This window comes from Cicer arietinum, chromosome 1, assembly GCF_000331145.2.
Source record: "Cicer arietinum cultivar CDC Frontier isolate Library 1 chromosome 1, Cicar.CDCFrontier_v2.0, whole genome shotgun sequence".
Classification (NCBI taxonomy): Eukaryota; Viridiplantae; Streptophyta; class Magnoliopsida; order Fabales; family Fabaceae; genus Cicer; species Cicer arietinum.
Window position 1 is genome coordinate 50,848,478 of NC_021160.2, and position 22,022 is coordinate 50,870,499.

At 31.8% G+C, this 22,022-nt stretch overlaps 3 protein-coding genes and 1 pseudogene across 4 annotated transcripts in view; 1 reads left to right on the top strand and 3 right to left on the bottom strand.

The window, feature by feature from the left end:
* LOC101506031 (E3 ubiquitin-protein ligase WAV3-like) overlaps positions 1 to 2,338 on the bottom strand; it is a 4,460-nt gene extending 2,122 nt beyond the window's left edge. The window contains exons 1-2 of one of the 2 annotated variants that reach the window (XM_012714747.3): positions 1,996 to 2,338; positions 1 to 84 (exon numbers count right to left, since the gene is read on the bottom strand). In XM_012714747.3, the coding sequence (XP_012570201.1) occupies positions 1 to 84; positions 1,996 to 2,196 (285 nt within the window). In that variant the 5' untranslated portion in view covers positions 2,197 to 2,338. The remainder of the gene's footprint in view (positions 85 to 1,995) is intronic. The other variant, XM_004487030.4, reaches the window with a different exon arrangement.
* A 10,837-nt stretch (positions 2,339 to 13,175) lies between these two features.
* LOC101507445 (phenylalanine ammonia-lyase-like) lies at positions 13,176 to 14,852 on the top strand (annotated as a pseudogene).
* A 573-nt stretch (positions 14,853 to 15,425) lies between these two features.
* Positions 15,426 to 17,346, bottom strand: LOC140919857 (uncharacterized). The gene is made up of 3 exons (XM_073366577.1): positions 17,113 to 17,346; positions 16,802 to 17,015; positions 15,426 to 16,289 (listed from the first exon to the last, which is right to left on the bottom strand). Exons 1-3 carry the CDS (start codon positions 17,248 to 17,250, stop codon positions 15,613 to 15,615), a joined length of 1,029 nt encoding a protein of 342 aa, XP_073222678.1. The 5' UTR covers positions 17,251 to 17,346; the 3' UTR covers positions 15,426 to 15,612.
* Positions 17,347 to 17,383: 37 nt separating this feature from the next.
* LOC101505705 (uncharacterized) overlaps positions 17,384 to 22,022 on the bottom strand; it is a gene marked incomplete at its 3' end in the record, with an annotated part of 21,455 nt that continues 16,816 nt past the window's right edge. The window contains exons 15-17 of the mRNA XM_004487029.4: positions 21,557 to 21,678; positions 20,121 to 20,225; positions 17,384 to 19,612 (exon numbers count right to left, since the gene is read on the bottom strand). Of these exons, the coding sequence (XP_004487086.3) occupies positions 17,384 to 19,612; positions 20,121 to 20,225; positions 21,557 to 21,678 (2,456 nt within the window). The remainder of the gene's footprint in view (positions 19,613 to 20,120; positions 20,226 to 21,556; positions 21,679 to 22,022) is intronic.

Consider the following 22,022-nt stretch of genomic DNA (forward strand, 5'->3'; position numbering starts at 1 on the left):
GAAAGAGTGAGAACATTCTGCAGTAAAAATGGCATGTCCCTGCCCTGGTTTCATTTTGTTCAAGCATATTGCACACACTCCCTGCTAATGTAAAAGAAAGAAAATAGTGTGAAAGTCTGAACCTTATTCAGAAATGCTTAGCTGAACAATGCTATTTGTTACAGAAATTTTCTATACAAAATTGTTACAAATGCTTAATGGCCAATCATAATTGAGAGATAGAGAGAAGTCTTACAAAGTAAACAAGCATCATAATAAAACGTACCAATTTTATTTCCATTTGTAAGACGATTTTTTAAAAGAACTTTTCTATCATTCATCATTTTTCTAACAATAAAATCAGAAACAGAAAATGAAAAAGATGTCACACATGGCTTCATGGATAGGGGGCATACTCCAACCGATCCACCATCCACATTAACCAAGGCACCAAACTTTAAAATAAGGGAAGAAAAAAAACAGTTAATAGTTTAAAAATAGTTTCTTACTTTTTATTAAATCAATATAAGTATTAGTTTTTTAAATAATTAAAATATCAAATATTGTATGTTATCTGTCTTTTTAAAAATCCGTGAAGCTGGGCAAAAAAGCATCCTTCGTGAAATGCAAAATATACAAAAAGTCACTATTAGATTATTTTGTCTAACACTGACACCCCCCCTCCTCTCTTGTCTTGATGCAGGTCCACCACAAAAACCAGTGCATAATAAAAAGATAAATAGAATATTTTTACCAAATAGGACAATCACTATTTACATGCCTAATTACAAATAACTAGAGGATTCCCTGACAAATCTACACTTACGTATTAATTAAAATTTATTTTAAAAAATAAGATAGGATAAAAAAGTCAGCGTTTGGTGGTCAAACATATTGAGGACATCAAGGAAAAACTAACAACAATCAGCCAACTACTTTCAGAAAAGTAAAGGTGGTACGCAACTCTAATATTGAACATTTGAAATTATCGATAAATGAATTAATAATAATAAATAAAACACCATCAAAAGAAGGACAAATCAAAGATGATTCCTTCAAGCAATAGCATATCTCTACAAAATTAATTAATATAATAAAATAGAAAGGAATTTAATGAAAGGGAATGGAACAAGTCTTTTTTTTTCATTCCAATCAACAAGTTTATTTCATTCCAAGTTGTTCTGTTCTATTAGATTTCATTACATTTCATTCCATTCCATTCAACGCTTGATTACATTTACGCATCCAATCATACCCCACATATAAAAATCCCAACTTTTTCATTGTTTGCAGCTGGAATTTTCACAATCAAGGGTAAAAAGGGTGTTTGACCCTGTGGGGTTAGCCCTTTACTAACAATTAGCAAAGCAAATACAATGAGATAAAAAAAAGGAGAATGAAACAAGACTCATTTAGTTGGAAAGTACAAAAAAAAAGGAGAAGGGTCTCCTCAAAATCTAAATCAAAATGAAATGCCATTACAAATCCATTTCCCCATAAACTAAGCTAAGCCACTAGTCCTTAAATAAAGGGTACACACTGTAATGGCAACGAAAGTGACATCTCCACCATCACCATGTAATTGAAATAAATAATAAACAAAAGCACCAACACTTCTGATTGAAAGTATATCCTGGAGTATACACACGGATTAATTCATTTGCTTAAATTATTAGTGTCTGGTATCTTTGTAAGAATCCATATTTCATAGCTCTTATGTATCTTCCACTACTATGCAAAACGAAAAATTAACCCGTGATTACAACCTGATATTTATTTATGTTCATTTAGTCATCATCATCATTACTATCTTCTTAATAATAATCTCGGTACGTTATAAATAAAATGAAATGATATAACCTAAGTAGTGAAAACCTTAAATCAGAATCCACAATGGAGATTCAATTGGATTCAATTCAATGGCGAATGAATCTGAAACAAAAAGGCAAATAAAGAAAGAACACAACTTTATAATAATATGAAAATGCAAAAGGATTAATAATGAGTAATGCAAACCTTGGAAGATGTGGATTTGGATTTGGAAAGACGGAGACCAGATGAGGAACGTATCGGAGTGGAAGGACGGTGACCGGAAATATCACCGGAGGTGGAAACATGATCGGAGAGAGAGGAGGAAGGATGATCCGTTATTTTAGGAAGGTGAATACAAGTGTTGAAGCCAATAGCAAGTTTGAGTTTTCTCCATTTGTTTTCCATTATTAATGGTGGAAAAGGGTTTGTCACAGAGAAGAAGAAGAAGAAGAAGAAGAAGAAGCGAACAAAGCGAAGAGTTTGTTGAGAATTTTATGATACAATTACTAAATAGTACAACTCAACTCAATCTCAAAGCTTAACGTTAATGTTATGATATTAATAAATAAATATTTTTATACCAGATATTCTAGATAAGTTTTTTTCCTATGGCCTACTAGGATTAGAGAACATCTCAAATTTGTTTCACTCAGATATTAGTATTAGACAAAAATAAACCTTTATTATCGAAAAATACATAAATCATTAGTTGATTAAGTTTAGTTCATATTCTCTTTATCGAATCACTTTTAAGTTATCACTATAGTGAATATGTTGTTCGACTTATTTTATAAGTAGAGGACGTTAACAGTATTAATTATGTAGATATATCTTTTTTTATCAACTTTTTAAAATTATAATGTGTCTCAGATTTGATAAATATTATTTTAATGATTAGTATGAGTAATTTATTATTTGTAGCATTTAATATGATTTTTAATGATTTTCCTTTGTACTAATCATTGTTGAAAGATAGATGACTAACAATGCGAACAAGATGACCAAATCAGAGAAAAAAAAACTTAAAATATCTAAATAAAAATTGAACTAAATTTAAAAGACCATATGTGCATTTTATTTCCTTAGTATTACTAGTATTAGTTTAAGACTCATCTATGCCAAAAAATTGTTGGAAGTATAATAATTTAGATTTAAATTTATGTAATATTATGACGACAAATATGCATTACAAATAATACACAAAATCAAATAAGATAAAAAAAATAAATAAATAAATAAATAAAAGGTGTATTTGAAACACTTGTTCAGAACCAAAATGTAGAAATTAAATATTGGAAGTTGTGCATTTAATATTTTGGCATCATCTTATTTATCCTTTGTGCACACTAATTAACATATTTGATTGATAAAGTTGAAAGTCGAAGAGATTTACACAGTGTTCTTGTTTGTAGAGGAACTTCTGTAATTACTCGTCTTTTATTTACAAATGATTTCTTTCTTTGTTGTAGGACCACAGAGGAAGACGTTGATATCTTGAAGAATATTTATCTATATATGAAGACACCTCTAATCAATGAGTAAATTTCTAATTTCTAAAAAGCGGAGATGTTTTTTTAGCATAAATGTGATGCAAATTTTCTGGAGTCGTGTTGCAGACATCCTTCAAGTCAATATTACTTTAGCTACTAAAAAATACATGGGTTTACCATCAATTATTAAGGATATAGTGTGGAAGAAAATTAATTATTGGGAAGGTATATCACTTTCAAAAGTTGAAAAAAAGGTAATGATAAAGTTAGTTTAACGATTTATTTCTACCTATTTTATGAGTATTTTTTTTATTCCTTCTTCGGTGGAAGGTGAGATTGAAAGGGCAATGAATTCCTTTTGGTGGAGTAATGGTAGCGTGCATAGTAAATGTATTAAGTGGTTGTCGTGGGATAGACTAGCCATGAAAAAGAAGAAAGAAATTATGAGTTTAAAAAATCTTTATACTTTTAATATTTCCTTGTTGGGTAAATACGTTTGACGTATGTTGACAGATCAAGATTCTCTCGTAGCCCAACTTTATAAAGCTCATTATTTTCCTTGCCACATCTTGTTGAATTTGCACAACCACAACAACTAAAGCTAGGTGTTGTTAAGAAAGGTATTTGATGGTCAATAGATAATGAAGAACATATCAGTTATTTACTTAGAAATGGCTAGCTAATAGTCAATTTGTTCAACCTTCTAGTGTTATCATTACAATCTCCTATATTGAATGTGCACAATCTCTTGCTATCCACTTCAAAGAGATGGAATGTGAATGTTCTACACCATTATTTATCGACCCGATCTATAAATGACGTCTAAAGGATTTCCCTTTTTTTATGCAGTGGTGAATGATGCGTGTGTGAGGAGATCAAATGAGTATGTCATTTATAGTGTTAGGTTTGACTATCGTTTCTGTAAGACAAACTTGATGGATAATTCATAGTTGAAAGTAGATGGTGATTAGAACACATTTTGGAGTTTGGTAGTACCTCAAAAAGTGAAAAACTATGTGGGGGACGACGCAATTGTGTTCAAAGTCGAGCTAGATTATGTGGAAAATGTGTTCAAGTGGTGAATATGTGTATGTGGTGCAATAGAGATGTAGAGACTATTGATCATTCTTACTATTGTGTATGAAGAGTAGTACAATTTGATATAATGTTAGGTTGTGGGACCAATTGATCCATTGGTGCATTGCAAATATGAGTTCAGAGAAACTTTATTCATGTTACCGATTGAATTGCCTAAGGATAAAGTAGTATGTTTGCTATGATGTTGTGGAGTTTGGGGATGAGTAGGAACATTGATGTGTGGGATTATGAAGATGAACGGTCTGTTGAGATTGTCTTTTGTAGTAAAAATCTATTAGATGAGTGGAGTGTAACTCGAGTTCGTAATGGCTTTAGTGTGGTGAACTGTACTGCTAGTGCAGGATCACGATGAAAATCCTTGCCATGAGGTTTATAAAATGCAATATTGATGTTTCTTTCTCGTTTTTGCATAACAAGACGAGAATTGACCTTTTTTTATACAAGAAAAATAAATTTCATTAAAATGCTAAAAATAAGAAGAGTACAATCAAATTGATCATAGATTGAGACATTCTCCATCTATCTTTTGAAATCAACAAGAAAATCAAAAATACGACAACGATGCACAAAAATATTTCAAAAAACAATGAGAAATTATCAAACCAAAATCTTAATCCTAACAATCAATTTAATTTCTTCCACATATGATCAACTACTAAGAATAAATACAAGATCTACAGTTTTTAATGTCATTTTATCTTCTAAAAAAAAAATATTTGTTGGCGTTCTCTCATATCGACTATAGGTGGTTTCTAACATGAGCGATTCAACCACACGTGGACAAATTATATGTAACGTTTAGAGAGTGTTGAATTTGGTGATAACTTTTATTAGTCCCTTACTCAAAATACGGTGCTAACTAATGAGTTCTTCTTAGACAATTTACCAAACACATGAAATGCAAACTTAAAATAAACTAAAGCGCCACAACTAAATAGAAAATCAAAACGTCACACTAAGACAACAGATAAAATAATATTACACTTGAACGGCGAAATCATAATATATATATATATATATATAAAGATCACTTATTTAAATATAAAAAGAGAGAAAATATCATATTAGTAATTTTAGATAAAAATGACATTAAACCATCATTTTCTAATGAAAAAATGATTTTATATGAAAAATGAATGTCAATTTTTTAATTGATATGAAATGGATAGTTAATTGAACTGGATTTTACAAATGTTAAAATTTTCTACGGAGTCAAAAGTTACATAAATATCTTTAATTGTTTCTCTCATGATACAAGAGAACTTCATGCTATTCATCTAAAGAGATCCCAAACAACTAAAAACTTATCACATATTTGTCTATTTATTTTAATTGTTTTTTAATTTCGGAATTAATGGTAGCCTTCATGTCAAAGGAGTCACGAGTTGTGTTCCAAATCTGAATGGGTATGAGCTGGTGGCCAAAATTACATTAGGAAAAAAAGTAGCTAAATATTAATGGTGGGGTTAGTGTGCCAGTATTTTTTAGGCTAGTGTGCTAGATAAGGTGGTTGTCAATTTATTGGAGTATATTTTTCTTAGAAAAGTAGCCAAAAATGTGTTGTACTTCCTCGTTCCTATAATAATAATAGTCTCGTTTACACAACAAATTGTTCTATAATAGATCATCTTTTCATTTTTTAACGTATTTTTTATTAATATTAATCTTGTTATTTTAAATTTAATATAATTTATTACATATTAGTGACATGGATAATCAATTAAGATATAATAAAAATAATTTAATAATAAAAATATTTTCTATTTATATATTTTAGTATATTATAAATAATCAAATCGCTCAGTCAATTATTATGTAAAACAGGAAATAATAATTTAGATTTGGGTGTGCGCATTAAATGGAAAATCAATAATCAATTCATACGGCATTAACGTGAGCAATGATAATATAACCATTGAATTTATATGCACCGGGCAATTTGCTTGACAGTTGGTTGACATCTCATATATTCAATTTCCATATACATCCTACATCAAAATAAATTGTATCATAAACTACTGGTGTCGATCTCAATTTGTCCAATTCAACCGACATTTTATATTATCTTTCATTTTAAAATAATTGTTGCAATTCACTATTATATACATATTAAAAAAAATGAAGAAAATAAAGATTTTATTTTAATATTTTTAAGTTTAATTATAATTTTAGTTCATTTATTTTTATCAATTTATAAAAATAATTTTTTATTTTAAAAATCGTTAATTTTTATCTTTCCTTTAGATTTTTGTACTTCAAAATGATGATGTGACATATAATTTTATTATAAAAAGTCATATAAATGCAACGATTACTTCAATTTCACCACCTGTAAATTGTTCTTTCAACATTTGTAATGCTCACGTAAAATTATCAGCACGTTCAGACTGCAGATACGTGAATCCCACACAAAATGTCATTTTAGTAGATATAACACCAATAATTTCAAGTAATGGCATTTCATACCTACATGTCTTGTATGTACTATCCATAATCAATATTATGTGAAAATTATTTACAAGAGTGATAACATCTGAATGAGCTCAACATATGTCCCTCAACTCATGTGAACCATCTACCTTCCTATATCGATAGACGTATTTGTCGCGTCCTATCAATGTCAAAAGATGTTGCATTTCTGTTCTATTACCTCTAAGTGAAGAACGGTATGCTTGATGTGCATTATAAACTTGTTTTATTGTCGTCAAACTTTTAACATTGTGATCTTTTAGTGTCATCAATATGTTTCTTGGTTTGATCATGTTATTCTCCATATCACTAAGTACAACTTTCTCTTCTTGAGACAATTGGCCTAAGAAAGCATGATCAATCAGTTTTTTGGTCAATTCGTGGTTATGGACACCACATATTATATGCAGATATCATCATTCACCAACATTTGATGGTGTACCTCTCAATCTAAATGAACATTCACATTTTCTACTCCAAGTACTCCTCGTAGGTTTAGGATTCTTCCAAGGTCTATATTTACCGCTTCTTTCACAACCTATAATTAATTTTGTCTTTGTTCTTGATCGTGGTGTCGTAGTTTTGGATCTAAAAATGACGATGAAAATTCCATTTTTCCTTCCAACATTTCTATCCCATTTCAATAAATCATCTCGCATATCAAACATCACGTCGATGCTAAAACACATTAGTTAAATCAACCATAACATGTTCACCTCTGTTGTTCATAGCGTCATTCATTGCATCAAAATCATCATAAATTTCGTCGAAATCACGTTCCAAACCGTTATCCATATCCTCAAAATCAGGTTTCAAACCTTCATACATTTTGTCACTGTTGTCTCCCAATTGGTCCATTTATATACCAAAAAATTTCAGGATTTTGCTTAATATATACGTGAACTGAGTTCACGTAAACTGAATTCTAGTAAATGTACGTGAACTCAGCTCACGTAAAATTGAGTTCACATATATGATTTAATTTTCAATCTTCATTGATTACAAAATCTTGATTCACGTAAACATACGTGAATTAAGATTGCGTACATACTAAGATGTTGAATTTTTAAACTCCATTGATTATGCAATCTTAAACCACATACGTTTACGTGAATTAAGATTGCGTACATCATGAGATTTTTACTTTTTTTAAACATACGTGAATTTAGTTTATGTAACAACACAACGTACGTGAATTGAGTTCACGTACAATCCCCAGATTTAGAAAGAAAAAAATCGAACTCAAAAACAGACCAACAAACATATCTTTTTAGGTCACTGTAACCACAACGTGATGAGAAAATTGATGGGGTGTAGGTTATGAGTGAGTGATGTGAGTTTTGAACAATTATGAGTTAGGATTAGTGTGGTATGGTGATTTTCTGATATGTGAGTTATGAGATGTGATGAATGTGAGTTGAGTTAACAAAATTGTAAAAATATTATAAATATCAAAGAGCATTTTGGGTATTTTAATTTTTTAGAAATTCGAGGGTTGTGGATAATAATGTGAGGAGTGCGGGTAGCAATACTGTAATATAAATCCACATATATTTTGTCGTTGTCTACATTTTTAGAAGATATTTGAGTGATTAAAAGTTTTATTTTAAAAAAGGGAATATTTTTGTAAACGAGGTGAAATAAAAGACAAAATACAATCAAATATTTTATATTATTATGTATTTACGATCTAATTTTTTTTAATACAATGTGATTTATTAAATGATTTCGATTAACTATTTTTTTCTTTGTATCCTTAAGTTGTGCGTATATCCAAATAATTTTTTTTCAAAATTTTTATTGTTTTTAAATATTGTAAGTTTTATCATTTTAATAATAAAAAGTTCATTACTTATGCACAAAAATTCAAATATCCATTATTTCTTTACGTTTAAATTTTAATAGTATGTTTATAAACAAATTCTAAAATAAAAAGTGAGATAATTTTTAATTAAGAGTTATATTATTAAGAAACAATTTTATTTTGCCTAAAAAATTAATTTATTAACTAGATATATATTCTTAAAATATCTTTCTTACATGAATATATTTAATATAATTTTTTATTTTCAAAAATAAATTATTAGTAATAAGAAGGGATATGTTTGAAAGAAAAATAATAACAGATATACATAGTAACTTCAAAAATGGAAAATCAATCCTAACTCCTAAGAGTTGAAGCGGTTCATTACTGCGTGGATTAGTACGTAGTTGAATGCAGTTTTATCTTTGACTCAATTTAATTAGTTTTTTTGTTTTGGTTGAAAATTGGATTAGTACAAATGAATTACTTTTCGGGAGCACGAGCTTGACACGTGAATATGTCATGTTATACTTTTCGGCCTTACTATTATTTTTTTTTGACAAAGGTCTTGCTATTATTAGTAGGTACGTAGAATATTCTTCATGATATATCACAAAACTCACCCATAAGCTAGCTCCATCGGTAGATGAAGCATGCACATACATAAATATGAAAATTTATATAAAATTGAAATGTGGATGATAAGAATTATATTAAGTAAAACTCTAAAGTATGATAAATTTAAAATTATTTGATGTCATTGAGACACACTAATTAAGACTTACATTTATTTTAAAACATCTTAAAAATATATTAAATGATATTAAATTAACATAAAACTTGTACAAGTAATTTATATGATGTTGGCTATTATTCCACCAATTAGTTTTGTAATATAGATATCTACTAGAAAAAATACTACTTGTATCTCACTATCACATTTTGTGAAAAAAGTTTGTACTAAATAAAATTATCACTTTTAGTTTTTAATATAATTTTATTTTTTAATTATATTATCTAATTAATATTATGTACATTTTTTTTTTCAATTTATTATTCTCAAACTTTACAAATAACTGAAACACACTAATATTTAATAAAAATAATTTATTAAAATTACTATTCTCTTTGTTGCATTTATTATCACTTTTTAATATAAGTGAAATGATTAAATGTTACAATAAGGATAATGATCTAATTTGGTCCTTGAGATCGAAAGACCCAATTATGTTCTTAAAAAAAAATTAAAAATACATTTTAGTATTTAAAGAAAAATAAACTGGGACAATTTAATCATTTACTCATTTTAGCTGAATCACAAAAAGTGTTATTTTTTTGTCCAAAAATACGAATGATGTGGAAGATTCTATGTGAATTAGTTAAAATTTATTATTATTTCAAATTTGTAAAAACACATTTTCTATTTTATTTAATCATTTAATTGAATTACCATTTTATTACACATTTCCTAGTTTAGAAACCTTAATCCTAATTTCATTCCTCCTCCTCCTCCTCCTCCTCCTCCTCCTCCTTAATCTTGCAAGCTCTGAACTACCATTCATGTCTCATTCCATCTAACCTACCTCTGCCATGAAAATAAATCCATTTGTGCTTATTTATGTCACACCATGCTTCAAGATCTCATGGTGCAACAGTTGTATATAATGAAATCTATGATCATAAATTGTAACTTAGTCAAAAGTAAGTAAACATTTTCAATAAGACACGATTCATGACATAAATTGAAAGATGCATATGACAGTAACTTGTTCAAAATCTGGTAGATTTCACTCACACACACATAGTTTTGGTGTTTACCTTCAAAATGAACTTGGATAGACATGGTCCATTGATTATGGTTCGTTTCGTCTTCCTCTACTTTTTGTTCTTTGTGTGTTTCTAAGAAACGATCTAAAAGAACATGATGATTAAGAAATTGAAAGAAGATGTGAAGAAACAATATGAATCGTGAAGAGGAGAAAAACAAGATGGAATGGGATTAGGGTCATGTTTGTAGGGTTCCCGTTTCGGAACTCACGTTCTTGAGTTCTCAAGGAATTATGGATTATAATAAGTTTTGGTATGTTTTTTTAATAATAAAATGATGTAATAAAATAGGAAATATGTCTTGTAAATTTGGAATAATAATAAAATATAATTAATCCACATGAAATATTTCATATCATCTATTTTCTTGACACATCATTAAAAAATGACACTTTATCCAGTTTGGACCAAAATTCTGTTTGGGGGACCAAAATTATGTTTGGGGGACCAAAACTGGAGATAAATAAAATGGAGAGACTATTTTTGTAATTCAGCTAAAATAGGGAGACAAAAATTGCAATTAAGCCCAAAATAATGCCCCTTGAAAAATCTTAGTGTTATTTCATCTAGAGAAACCACAAGTCTAAGATAGAAACTATTTTGATTCCATAGTGGTATGCGATTATGAATGTGTGATTTCCGTTGTCTGTCGTTTGTTTCAGAAGTTGTATTTTCTTCCTCATTCTCACATCTTTCTTCTTCGCCTCGTGTTTCTGAAGGTGCGTTATTGGTCTTCCTTGTGTTTTTGAAGGTGCGATTCTTTGTACTGTTCATGTGATTTTTGATTTGTTGCTATTGTATGTGAACTTTTTATTTGGCCTTTGCAATTTGTGGATATTTTATTGGTTTAAATATGTCTTTGGTCTCTGTAAATATATCACTTTTTTATTTTAATCCTTGTAAGTTTGTTTTTTTTTGGATTTAGTTCCCGTAAAATCAGAGACAATCGATTTTAGTCTGTCAAAAAAGAGCTGATAAAATACCATGACACGTATGTCTATAAATATACATCAACACATCATTCTTTATGATATGTTAAAAATTAAGATATTTTATATTATTAATTAATAAATATATTTATTGATCATTTAATAATTAGTGTCATTTTATAAAGAAAATATGAATAAAAATTAAAATAATGTTTTAGGTTTTTTTTTTTTTTTTGAAAAACTCTTCATTCTTTTAATATTGATTTAACGTTAAAGACCAAAGTCGATTGTCTCTTATTTTACGGGACTAAATCCAAATAAAAAAACTTACAAGGATTAAAATCAAAAAGTGGTATATTTGCTAAGATCAAATATATATTTAAACCTATTTTATTTATCGTTGACAGAATTTTCGGTTATTACTTTGTCATATTGTGGTTTTTTTTTCTTGCTCTATTATTTGTTGTGTCATGTTGCAATTCCTGATCTAGGTTTTATGTGTTAACAATGGGTTGAAGTTGATATTTTCATTTGCTTATATGCATGTGGTCCCCATTATTTTCTTTGGTTTGATGTTGTTCATTTGTTGAAGTTGACTTTTGCATTTAGTTTGTAGAATTACCGTCTTTTGAAAAAAGTTGTCCTCATTGTGGTCCCCAATGTATAGTGCTGCCCCATTGTATATTACCTTGCTCTAATCTTGTCCTTCATTATGTTCCTAATATGTGCACCCAATACAGTCCTTGATATTAATAATGTCTCATAATTTATTTACTCAATTTTTTTAGATGACCAATTATGATGAATTGCATGATAAGATGGTAAAAGTTGTCTTGGAAAATGAGTCATACAATGAAGATAGTGACCAAACTTCATCTGAGGCCAATGGATGTCTCTTATTATGAGGAGATGAAGACTCCAAAATCTACAAAGATGAGGGGAGATCAATGCATATGTTCACCTTGTTTAACCCAACTTCAATGTTTGGTGAAGTTACTCTAGAACTTGAGATGAAGTTTACTGGATTGTTTGATTTTAAGAACGTTGTTAAGGACAACAACATTGCCCTTAGAAGACAATTTAGGTAGAATAAGAATAATGTGTCAATGGGCTGGACTTTGTTCATTGAATAGTGTGTCTAACACCTATCAAATAAAGACATATGTGTCAAAACATATAAGCTATTACAGGGGTTATTACCTACATTGGACGAAGTTATGCGACATGCTCGACATAAAAATTGTGTGTTGCATATTTGGAAGAATTTCATCAAGCAATGGAAGGACAAGGAATTGTGTGGCAATGTTCAAAAAGCACTACTGAACCAGAGTTTAAAGCACACATGGAGAGAATGAAAACACTAAATGAACGAGCACAAAGTTACTTAAACGATATTGACCCTACAATATGAGTGAAGACCTATTACAGTCATTATCCTAAGTTGGATAACATCACCAACAACATGTGTGAATTATAAAACAACAAGATTGTCAAGTACAAAGAGAAATCTATTTTAACAATGTTAGAAAAGTTGAAGTGTGTTTTACGAAGAGGATGTCATCCCATAAAAGGGTCTTAGCTATATGTAAGGGCATACTACCACCGGTTCAACAAAAATGAATTGATAAATTGAAGGTAGAGATCAATAAGTGGTCACCTACCTCGACAGGTGAAGAGGATCAATTTGAGGTTCACAAATCCAAGTCATTAGTTGGAATCAACATAAAATTATGTACTAGCACTTGTCAATTGTGGCAGCTAACAGACATGCCTTGTGAACATGTCATTGCAGCTCTAGCATATTTGAATGAAATGCTCGAGAATCATGTGCATAAGTGGCTGACAATGGATTCATTGAAAGCTACTTATGAGCACTACATTTGGTCTATCAACAACCAAGAATATTGGGTTATTGCTTACCACCCAAAATCAGAGCCAACAAAGCTAGAAAGACTGATTGGGAGACCAAAGAAGTGTAGGAGGAAAGACTCTATATCAGAAGATATGCCTATCAATCAACAACACAAAATTAAAAAAAGGTACAAAGTGCAGATAAATTGAACATTATAAAAATTCTTGCAAAGAACCTATAAAAGTGAGACTTGCCAAGATGAGTAGAGTCAAGAAAGCAACTTATCATGGAATCAAGATACCACCATCTACATAGATGTGTCATTTCAACTATTAACTATGATTCACATATATATTTGTTTTGGACACTTTTTTGGATATTTTATTTTGGTACATGTTGGTACACAAATATTTGGTTTTAGTACATGCTGGTACTTTTTTATTTTTTATGTTTTGGATCATTTTGGATATCGTTGTGGTTTAATTTGAATATATTGACGTTGGTTTTTAAAGTATATTATGATTTAGTGAATTTTTTGTTGCAGAGATTAAATTGTTCATTTAATCATTGTCATGGAATTAATTTTCTATTTTTTAATTATTGTCAAATACCTAATTGTCTCTTTTTATAGAAATTGCATATGACATAATCAAGTTGACGAGTCATGAGACATGTCGGCAAAAAAATCCAATTTTCTAACTGTGGTTCACATAATGACTAATTTGATTTGATTTATTTTTCTTAAGGACTAAAAGGTGTTTTAATTTTTCTATTTTGAATAGGTTCACCAATTGGAGTTTCCATAGACAACAGAAGATTAGCTTTGGCTGCAATTGGAAAACTAATTTTTGCTCAAATGTCTGAGTTAGTTAATGATTTCTACAACAATGGTTTACCTTCAAATCTCTCTGGTGGTAAATGTCCAAGCTTGGATTATGGACTAAAAGGCGGCTAGATAGCAATGGCTTCATATTGTTCTGAGATTCAATATCTTGTTAATCATGTTCAAAGTGCAGAACAGCATAATCAAGATGTTAATTCACTTGGATTAAAATCTGCTAGAAAAACAGCAGAAGGTGTTGAGAATTGAAATATTAAAGCTCATGTCTTCAACTTACCTTATTGCTTTATGTCAAGCAATAGATTTGAGGCATTTGTAAAGAGCACAGTTAAGAACACAATGAGACAAGTTGCTAGAGAAATCTTAAATGTAAGTATGTTTTTGCATATGTTGATGACCCTTGTAATGCAACATATCCACTTATGCAAAAACTAAGACAAGTGCTAGTGGAACATGCATTAAGGAGTAGTGATAATAATGCCTTGAAAAATATAAATGACTCAAATTTCCATAAGATAGGTGCATTTGAGGAGGAACTCAAAAGGGCCTTGCCAAAAGAAGTGCTTTTGAAAAAGGGATTTTAGCAAGTACGAATAAAATCAAGGAGTGCAAGTCTTGTCCACTTTATAAGTCTGTTAGAGACGAATTGGGGAGTGAATAGTTAACTGGTGAGAAAGTTAATCAGGGGAAGATTTTGATAAAGTTTTTAATGCAAATAGTGTTGGAAAGATAATAGATCTGAAATAGTTAACCAGGGGAAGATTTTGATAAAGTTTTTAATGCAAATAGTGTTGGAAAGATAATAGATCCAATGTTGGAATGTCATAAAGTACATAGAGTTTCATTAGTGCAATGTTTTATTACTGTATGTTTAGCAGACAGTGAAGTTGTTAATATCTTGTATTTTAGAAATAGAATTTTAATTTTAATTATGCATACGAAGAAAGTGACTGACGTTAATATCTTGTATGTTAAGCATATATTGTATTATACACGTAAATGATCATGGAAACACATTGCAGTTCATTTTCTTTTATTGTTTGCAATTTATTTGCTCTGCCCTAAACTTTATATGCACCAAAAAGCAATCACCTTAACTCGGCATTTAGAATGAATTTTAATAGATAATAGATTGCAACGTCACAGTCAGGCTTCTAATCCTGGCTCTAACCCTACCACCATGGTTTTGTTTTTCTTCTTTTTATCGACACATTTATGGTGACACTGAATCACTTTTTTTGTTAAAAAAAAAAGTACAACCAGTTCACGATTAACCATGCTTCCTTTTAACTGTCCGTGTCATTCATGTGTACCAGAGAAAAAATCAGATAAACATTTGGATTACTTTTATATATTTATTATATACATTTTAATATCAATAATTAGAACAAATAGTTGGCCAGTAAAAAACAAAATCGCAATACACTGCCATTGATCCAACAACATAACCCTCCCAACTAAACAGAGCTATATCATGGCTGTGTGTATTGAAAAACTAAACTGGTCAGTCATCACTCATCATCTGATAAACATACTAAATCTGGAGATGCAGCTTGATTCGATGAGTTAGCCACCACGGTGCTGTTATTGGGCCCAAATCTGGTTAGGTTCACTGGAGCCGCATCTGACGAACGTGAAATAACATTCAGAGGGTTTATAGTAGATTGACTGCCAACATTCCCACGCAAACCCATGGCAGGTAAGTTTGGAGTGGCTAACCTGCCTGCACTGTCAGGCCGGCGTCCCATTTGTGGATCAGACTGATAGGTTGTCGGTCTTTGCCGGGGTGGGCCATGAGAATATGAGGGAGAAGTTGCTCGAGTGTTACTAGGTGCTATCTGACTTGGCATCCCTCGTGGAAGAGGATAGAAACTGGAGGGTGGAACAGATGTTGGAGGTCTAAAAGACTGGAAATGTGGTGCAGGGGCTCGTATCTCACCACCAGTTTGAATATCTAGGGCGGTTGAAAGCCTAGTAGTATTTATAAGAGGTGGTCTTGCAGAGACACTGGAGAAAGTACGTGGCATACTACTGTAACCAGGTGGTACCATATGCGGTGAGCTAATAGCAATGGGGGGACTGGGCAGACTGGTCGCAGGAGGCTCGCCGGAAGAAGAACCGGAAACCATGACTGGCCGAGTAGCAGTTTGTTGTCTTGAAAGTTGAAGCACCTGCTGTGCAACTGAATCTGAAATATCAAGATAATGGTCAGAAAAAGACTGGAAACAGAAAACTCAGTGCTGCAAGCTAGTGCTGCAAGCTATCCACATTTAGTGATTTTTATGCCTGCTGCTGGGTAAATGCATAAATTTGCAACCCTATCCTAACTTTAGAGTAATACAAACAGCCAAAAAGAAAAACCACAAAACTACTGAAACAATCCGTATACGACTTTTTTTTAAACAAAAATGCACATATATAACTTGGGTTTAAAAGTTGGTCTCCGTAGAAAAGATAAATAATAACAGAACTCTCCTCAAAACTTTAAAAGTATCTGCCAACTCAGGCTTATTGCTTGTTAGGTTGAAACGTTATCGGTCAACAAGAAAGCGACAGACAACAAGAAATAAATAAATAAACTACTGTATAATACGAAACATGGTTGGAAAGGCACTGAAGTGAGATTTGGCATCTGTAATAAATCCCAGTCAAAGCTGTAAGCGCAATATTAAAAAAGATGTCCATGAAAAACAAACATACCATGCTGCATTACCGATGCACCAGATACTTTAAGATCCAAGCATTTAGACCTAAAAGCATCTGCCAAGATCTTATTCACACAAACCGTGTGAAGATTTGTATCCAGAGTCTTCTTTTTTTGCTGAAATTCAACTTCAAGCTCCTGTAACTTAACATCATATTTTCTTCGAAGTTCCTCTAATTCCTTTTCAAAATCAGATTTCAACCGCAATTTCTGCTCCAACAAGAATAATATTCTAGTAATTAGAAAAGATAGAAACCTAGAATAAGTATCATTAGAGTAATGTAAAATGAGTAAACCAGAAACTAACCATATCTTCATGGTTTTTCGAAGTCTGTTCTATTACTTTCTGTATTCTTTCGAATTCATTTTTAAGTGGATCATAGCACAAATGCGGAAGCGTTCTGGGAGATGAATGGGCTGTAGTTTGGATAGGATGATTATTCATCTCCAAAGGATTTGACAAATTTCTTGGGTTGGAAGACTGGGCTCTTACTCTACTGGCTGTAAGTGAAGCAAGATCTGAATTTGTGGCAGGGGGGCCAGGAACATTGTTTTAAATTTAAAAAAAAATCGCAAGTCTGTTCTATTACTTTCTGTATTCTTTCGAATTCATTTTTAAGTGGATCATAGCACAAATGCGGAAGCGTTCTGGGAGATGAATGGGCTGTAGTTTGGATAGGATGATTATTCATCTCCAAAGGATTTGACAAATTTCTTGGGTTGGAAGACTGGGCTCTTACTCTACTGGCTGTAAGTGAAGCAAGATCTGAATTTGTGGCAGGGTGCACAGCAACTTGATTTGAATGTAAACCAAGTTCCGAATTTGAGTGTGGTTGCACAGCATCTTTGTTTGGAACCACAGAAGATACCTCAGGATGATGAGTGGGGATATCACTTACACTGGTTGGCTGATGTTCATCTTCAGTTGCCAAGTTGGAAGAGAGCTCTGCAGCTGGTAGTTGATGCACCTGCTTCAAAGGCATCATCATGATTTGACTGGCTAGTGCAACATCAGCTGAACTAGATGCTAGTTCAACCTGTTCAGAAGAATTTTGCATTTCCCCACCTGAATCCTTTTCAGCAGTGGACTCCACAGATGGCAATTGTTTATTTTGTTCCAGAGGATCTATGACATTAACTTGTCTAGATACTGGGACACTGGTCATGCTTCTAAGTACTCCTTCCTCCTGGTCATTTGTGGTACTGTTATCCACCAACATAGCATTTGTCGAAGGCTCTATATCTTTATTATGACAATCAGCCACTGCATGGGCATTTTCTGGCACTGTAACAGGAATATCTCCATCAGTAATACTCAAAGAGACTCCATCAGGTATTTGTTTCTCCAAAGGTGGATTTGAAAGGGAAATTGTATCTTGGAAACTGGTTGAACAAACAGCTTGAAAAGGCCTTGATGATAAAACACCATCTAAAACTGGAACATCTAATGAACCTCTTTCAGATATTTGATTCACAGATGAAGGGGGGTTCAGAAGAGTTGTTGCATTCTGCAGCAGACAATCAGTAAAGTTGGCTGTCACAGGCATTTCAACAGGTACCTGCCTTTCTGATACACTTACAGAGTCCCCTTCATTAGTAGTTTCTTGCAATTCAACTGGAATTTGTCCTTCAGGTACACTTGATGAGACTCCATCAGAGTTTTCACGGCTATTATCTTCATCTGTCATGCTTTTAGCACAATCAGAATTCTGTTCTCTACAATCTGGCAAGCACGTGATGCCGAAACTAGGCTTCTCACTACCATCTCGAGACCCATGGCCAAAATTTTCACACCTATTATCTTCATCTGTCATGCTTGTAGCACCATCAGAATTCTGTTCTCTGGATTGGGAATGTTTAGAGACAATATTTTCTTGACTTACATATTGATTTTCAGTTGTATTATGGTCCTCACTTCCAAAGATTGGTCGATCATTTGAAACCATAATATCCATTTCATTAGAATCGTCATGCCTAACTGGAGAATTTTGCTGTTCAACTGTTCTACCAACTGCAGGGGAATGGGTTTCAAGAACCCCAGTGCCAGTTTCTTTCAAGGATTCAACCATATTATCATGACCATTTACTTCAGCAAAATGATTATTTGGACCACCAGGAAACTGTACTTGATCACGCATCTGCAAGTAATCAACCCCAGTCCCAAGTTCCTTTGAAGTAACTATGTTTAGCAATTCATTTTGTGCCCAAGACTTCACAGCTTCCACCCAAGTGGCCTCCCAGTCTTGAAACTTTAGCATTTGAGCTGATTGTTCGTCCTCAAGAACCTTGAGATTTGTTTCATGCTGACAATTCAGTTCTTCAATCCTTTTTTGATAATCAATATTCAAAATCTTGAGCATTTCTGTTTTCGACACCTCATTAGGAGAGCAGGATCGAATGAATGCTAACTCTATTTTGAATGTTCTCTCCAATCCAGCCTTTTCAACTTCAATTACTGCTCTCGACCTATTTTTCTCTTCCTGCTGCTTAAGGTGTAGCTTATTCAAGTACTTTTCACACTTTTTCTGAATCTCTTTAATGCTTTTGGACAAATCTTTTTTGAACAATTCAACCTCTTGTGCCACTCCTGTACATGAAAGTCCATTTGATGATTCAGAAGCTTTTGGCGAAAGAGTACCATGATAATTGCTTGTATGATATAAAAATATTCTCTTTAGACACCGCATCATAGAATAAATGTACTCCACCTCTCTTTTCTCACAGTCAAAATTCAAATGTTTTTTTGCAAGAATAAGAGAAGCCTTGTGGTCAAGTTTGTGCTTTAGCAAAGAAGCAGCAGTCCAAGTCTGAAATTTGCACGATACAAGGAGAGGGGAAACTTATTAGTCATACTTATACATACTACATGCAATTAAATAAAATATATCTGCATTTACAAGAGGTGGAAACAAAGTCCTGTAACCACTCCACAAGCCTATTTTACATACCATTAACTACAATATACTAGAAAAAATGCATAATTGTTATTAAAAAGTGATGTGGAAGTGAGATTCCCAAAAATAAATTGATAAAATAAGCACACAATACATATATAATTTAGGAGGACTGGATAGGATACATTGAAATCAAATTCCACAAAATGCTACAGCTTGAAAGGAAAAGGAAGCCCAAGTTCCAACTAAAATTACATATGATACACAGACAATTAAAACGCTCAAGAATAAATAAACAAAAAAACAAAAGATCATTTTTATATAAGAGAACACAAGCTAAATCAGAAAGAAGCATGTGAAAGAGAAGGGGTGATTGAGGAAAAACATGTAATAGATGAAAAATGCAAGAAAATATTCTGACCAGAGATATTTGAAAAGCCTGTAATATCGACGCGGGTTCTCTAATGACATGATGATTGGTCATAACATACACAAGAAAATTATCAACCATCTTCTTGACATTATCCTGCATTACAAAAATATGTGTCACCATAACATCAGATTCAAACTCAAAATAGAGCTCAGGTTGACATATCTGACAACAAATTTTGTCACATGTGTAGTACAGAAGTTGCAAAGATCTTTGATACGAATAAAAATAGGTTTGGGAATGTATATGTGAGAAGGAATAAAAAGAATGTTAGTTAGTTAGTTTTCTTTCGAGCTTAGCTGTCATTCTGTTAGAAATTGGAGCCAAAACAGATTACTATAAATAGCAATCTGTTAGGAGCAGTTAGGGGGTTGTTAGGGAAGAAGTAGAATTGGTTGGACTGATTCATAGGGAATCAGGAATTTTCTTCTCTAAGCTTGTAACATGTTCTTCATTGCGAAATAATACATTCAATTCAGAAACACCTTGATTCTTAATAGCATTCTTCTATTCTATCCCTAATTCCTCTTCTCTGAGTTACCAGTTGTAACAATCTTTCTGTAGGGAATGCAGGTGATAGGAATTGGATCAGATTATAGAGAGAAAAATTATGTTAAATGATAGAAAAAAACCAAAGATAACCTATAGAATCTCTCATACTTTCTAATTCCCACTAACCAAATAACTAATAACTAATGGGGTTACCTATCACCAGGGTTGAATTAGAAGGATTGACTAACATTTACTTTCAAGGCCACACTCGTGTGGATTCAAACATCAAAGGAAACTACAACTAATTGAAAAAGGATGCGCAAACTCCATCATCCTTGGTCCTGCTTCTGCTTTCATAGTAATGAATCCTAATTTCACTGATAATAGTCAAATTCATTATCCATATCATATTTTAAAGAACTCATTATCCATTGGCTTCATAATACCTCAACGACGCAAAAACTCTTTTCCAACAAAACTAAACAATCAGCACAAACCCCTTTAGAAATTAGAGACAGAACACCATAACAGATATGTATTCCTTCTGCTTACTATTCTGAGCGATCTCCTATGCCCTTCCAGATCATTATTGGAAGTTCCAACAAAAAAATTCTTCAACTTATCGAGTGTCTTCAACCTTAGTCAGTGAAACTTCAATCCCACATCATTATAAATTATAAGCCTAAAATCACCAGATTAAACCACAGCATCACCCAAAAAAGGAAAGTTTGGTAATCTATGCCAGAGTCAGAAACTAAAAAGGACCTTATAGATTAACTAATATTACCGAACAGCCTATACTTATATAAAATCGCTCAAAGGTAAGATTTCATTAACACAAACAATCTGGTAGTTAATATGCAATCTTGTCAAATGACCAAAGCACAAAAACAAACAGCAAGTAAAACTTAACAAAGAGAAAAACATGTGCATACTGGGAGAAGAAGAACTTCACAGAGCTTTGTGATATCTGGCTTCAGAGAAAGATATAAGCTTCTCTGCTCATCACGAACACTACTCTTTTTCTCAGATTCAATATCATTACCGTGAGGTCTATCTGGCATTTGATCAAGCAAACAAAATGAGACTGTAATGTAATTCACTTGGAAAGGTTAAACCAAAACAGATAGTTGAACTCGTTGAAAAAAAAAAGGCAGAAGTATATACTGGTTTCAGAGGATATCATAAAAACATCTAAGATAATTCTTACTATTGATTAACCTCGTTAAGGGATACGGATTAAAATAAAAGTTGATAGAAATTATTTAAAGATTATATTTTAGAGATTTTTATAAAAAGCAGAAACTGATTTAAGCTTGTTTATAATAATAAAAATTAATTTTTAGAAGCAAACTGTAACTTGTGTGGATACACAAAAACATAGAAGTGCTTGTTTTTCCC

Coding starts and splice junctions, on each gene's coding strand:
- LOC140919857 (XM_073366577.1), bottom strand. CDS start 17,250: ATGAATAATCATCCTATCCAAACTACAGCCCATTCATCTCCCAGAACG. Junction 17,016..17,112: donor CGAAAAACCATGAAGATATG/GTTAGTTTCTGG, acceptor TTGTTGGAGCAG/AAATTGCGGTTGAAATCTGA. Junction 16,290..16,801: donor TGCATCGGTAATGCAGCATG/GTATGTTTGTTT, acceptor TTGATATTTCAG/ATTCAGTTGCACAGCAGGTG.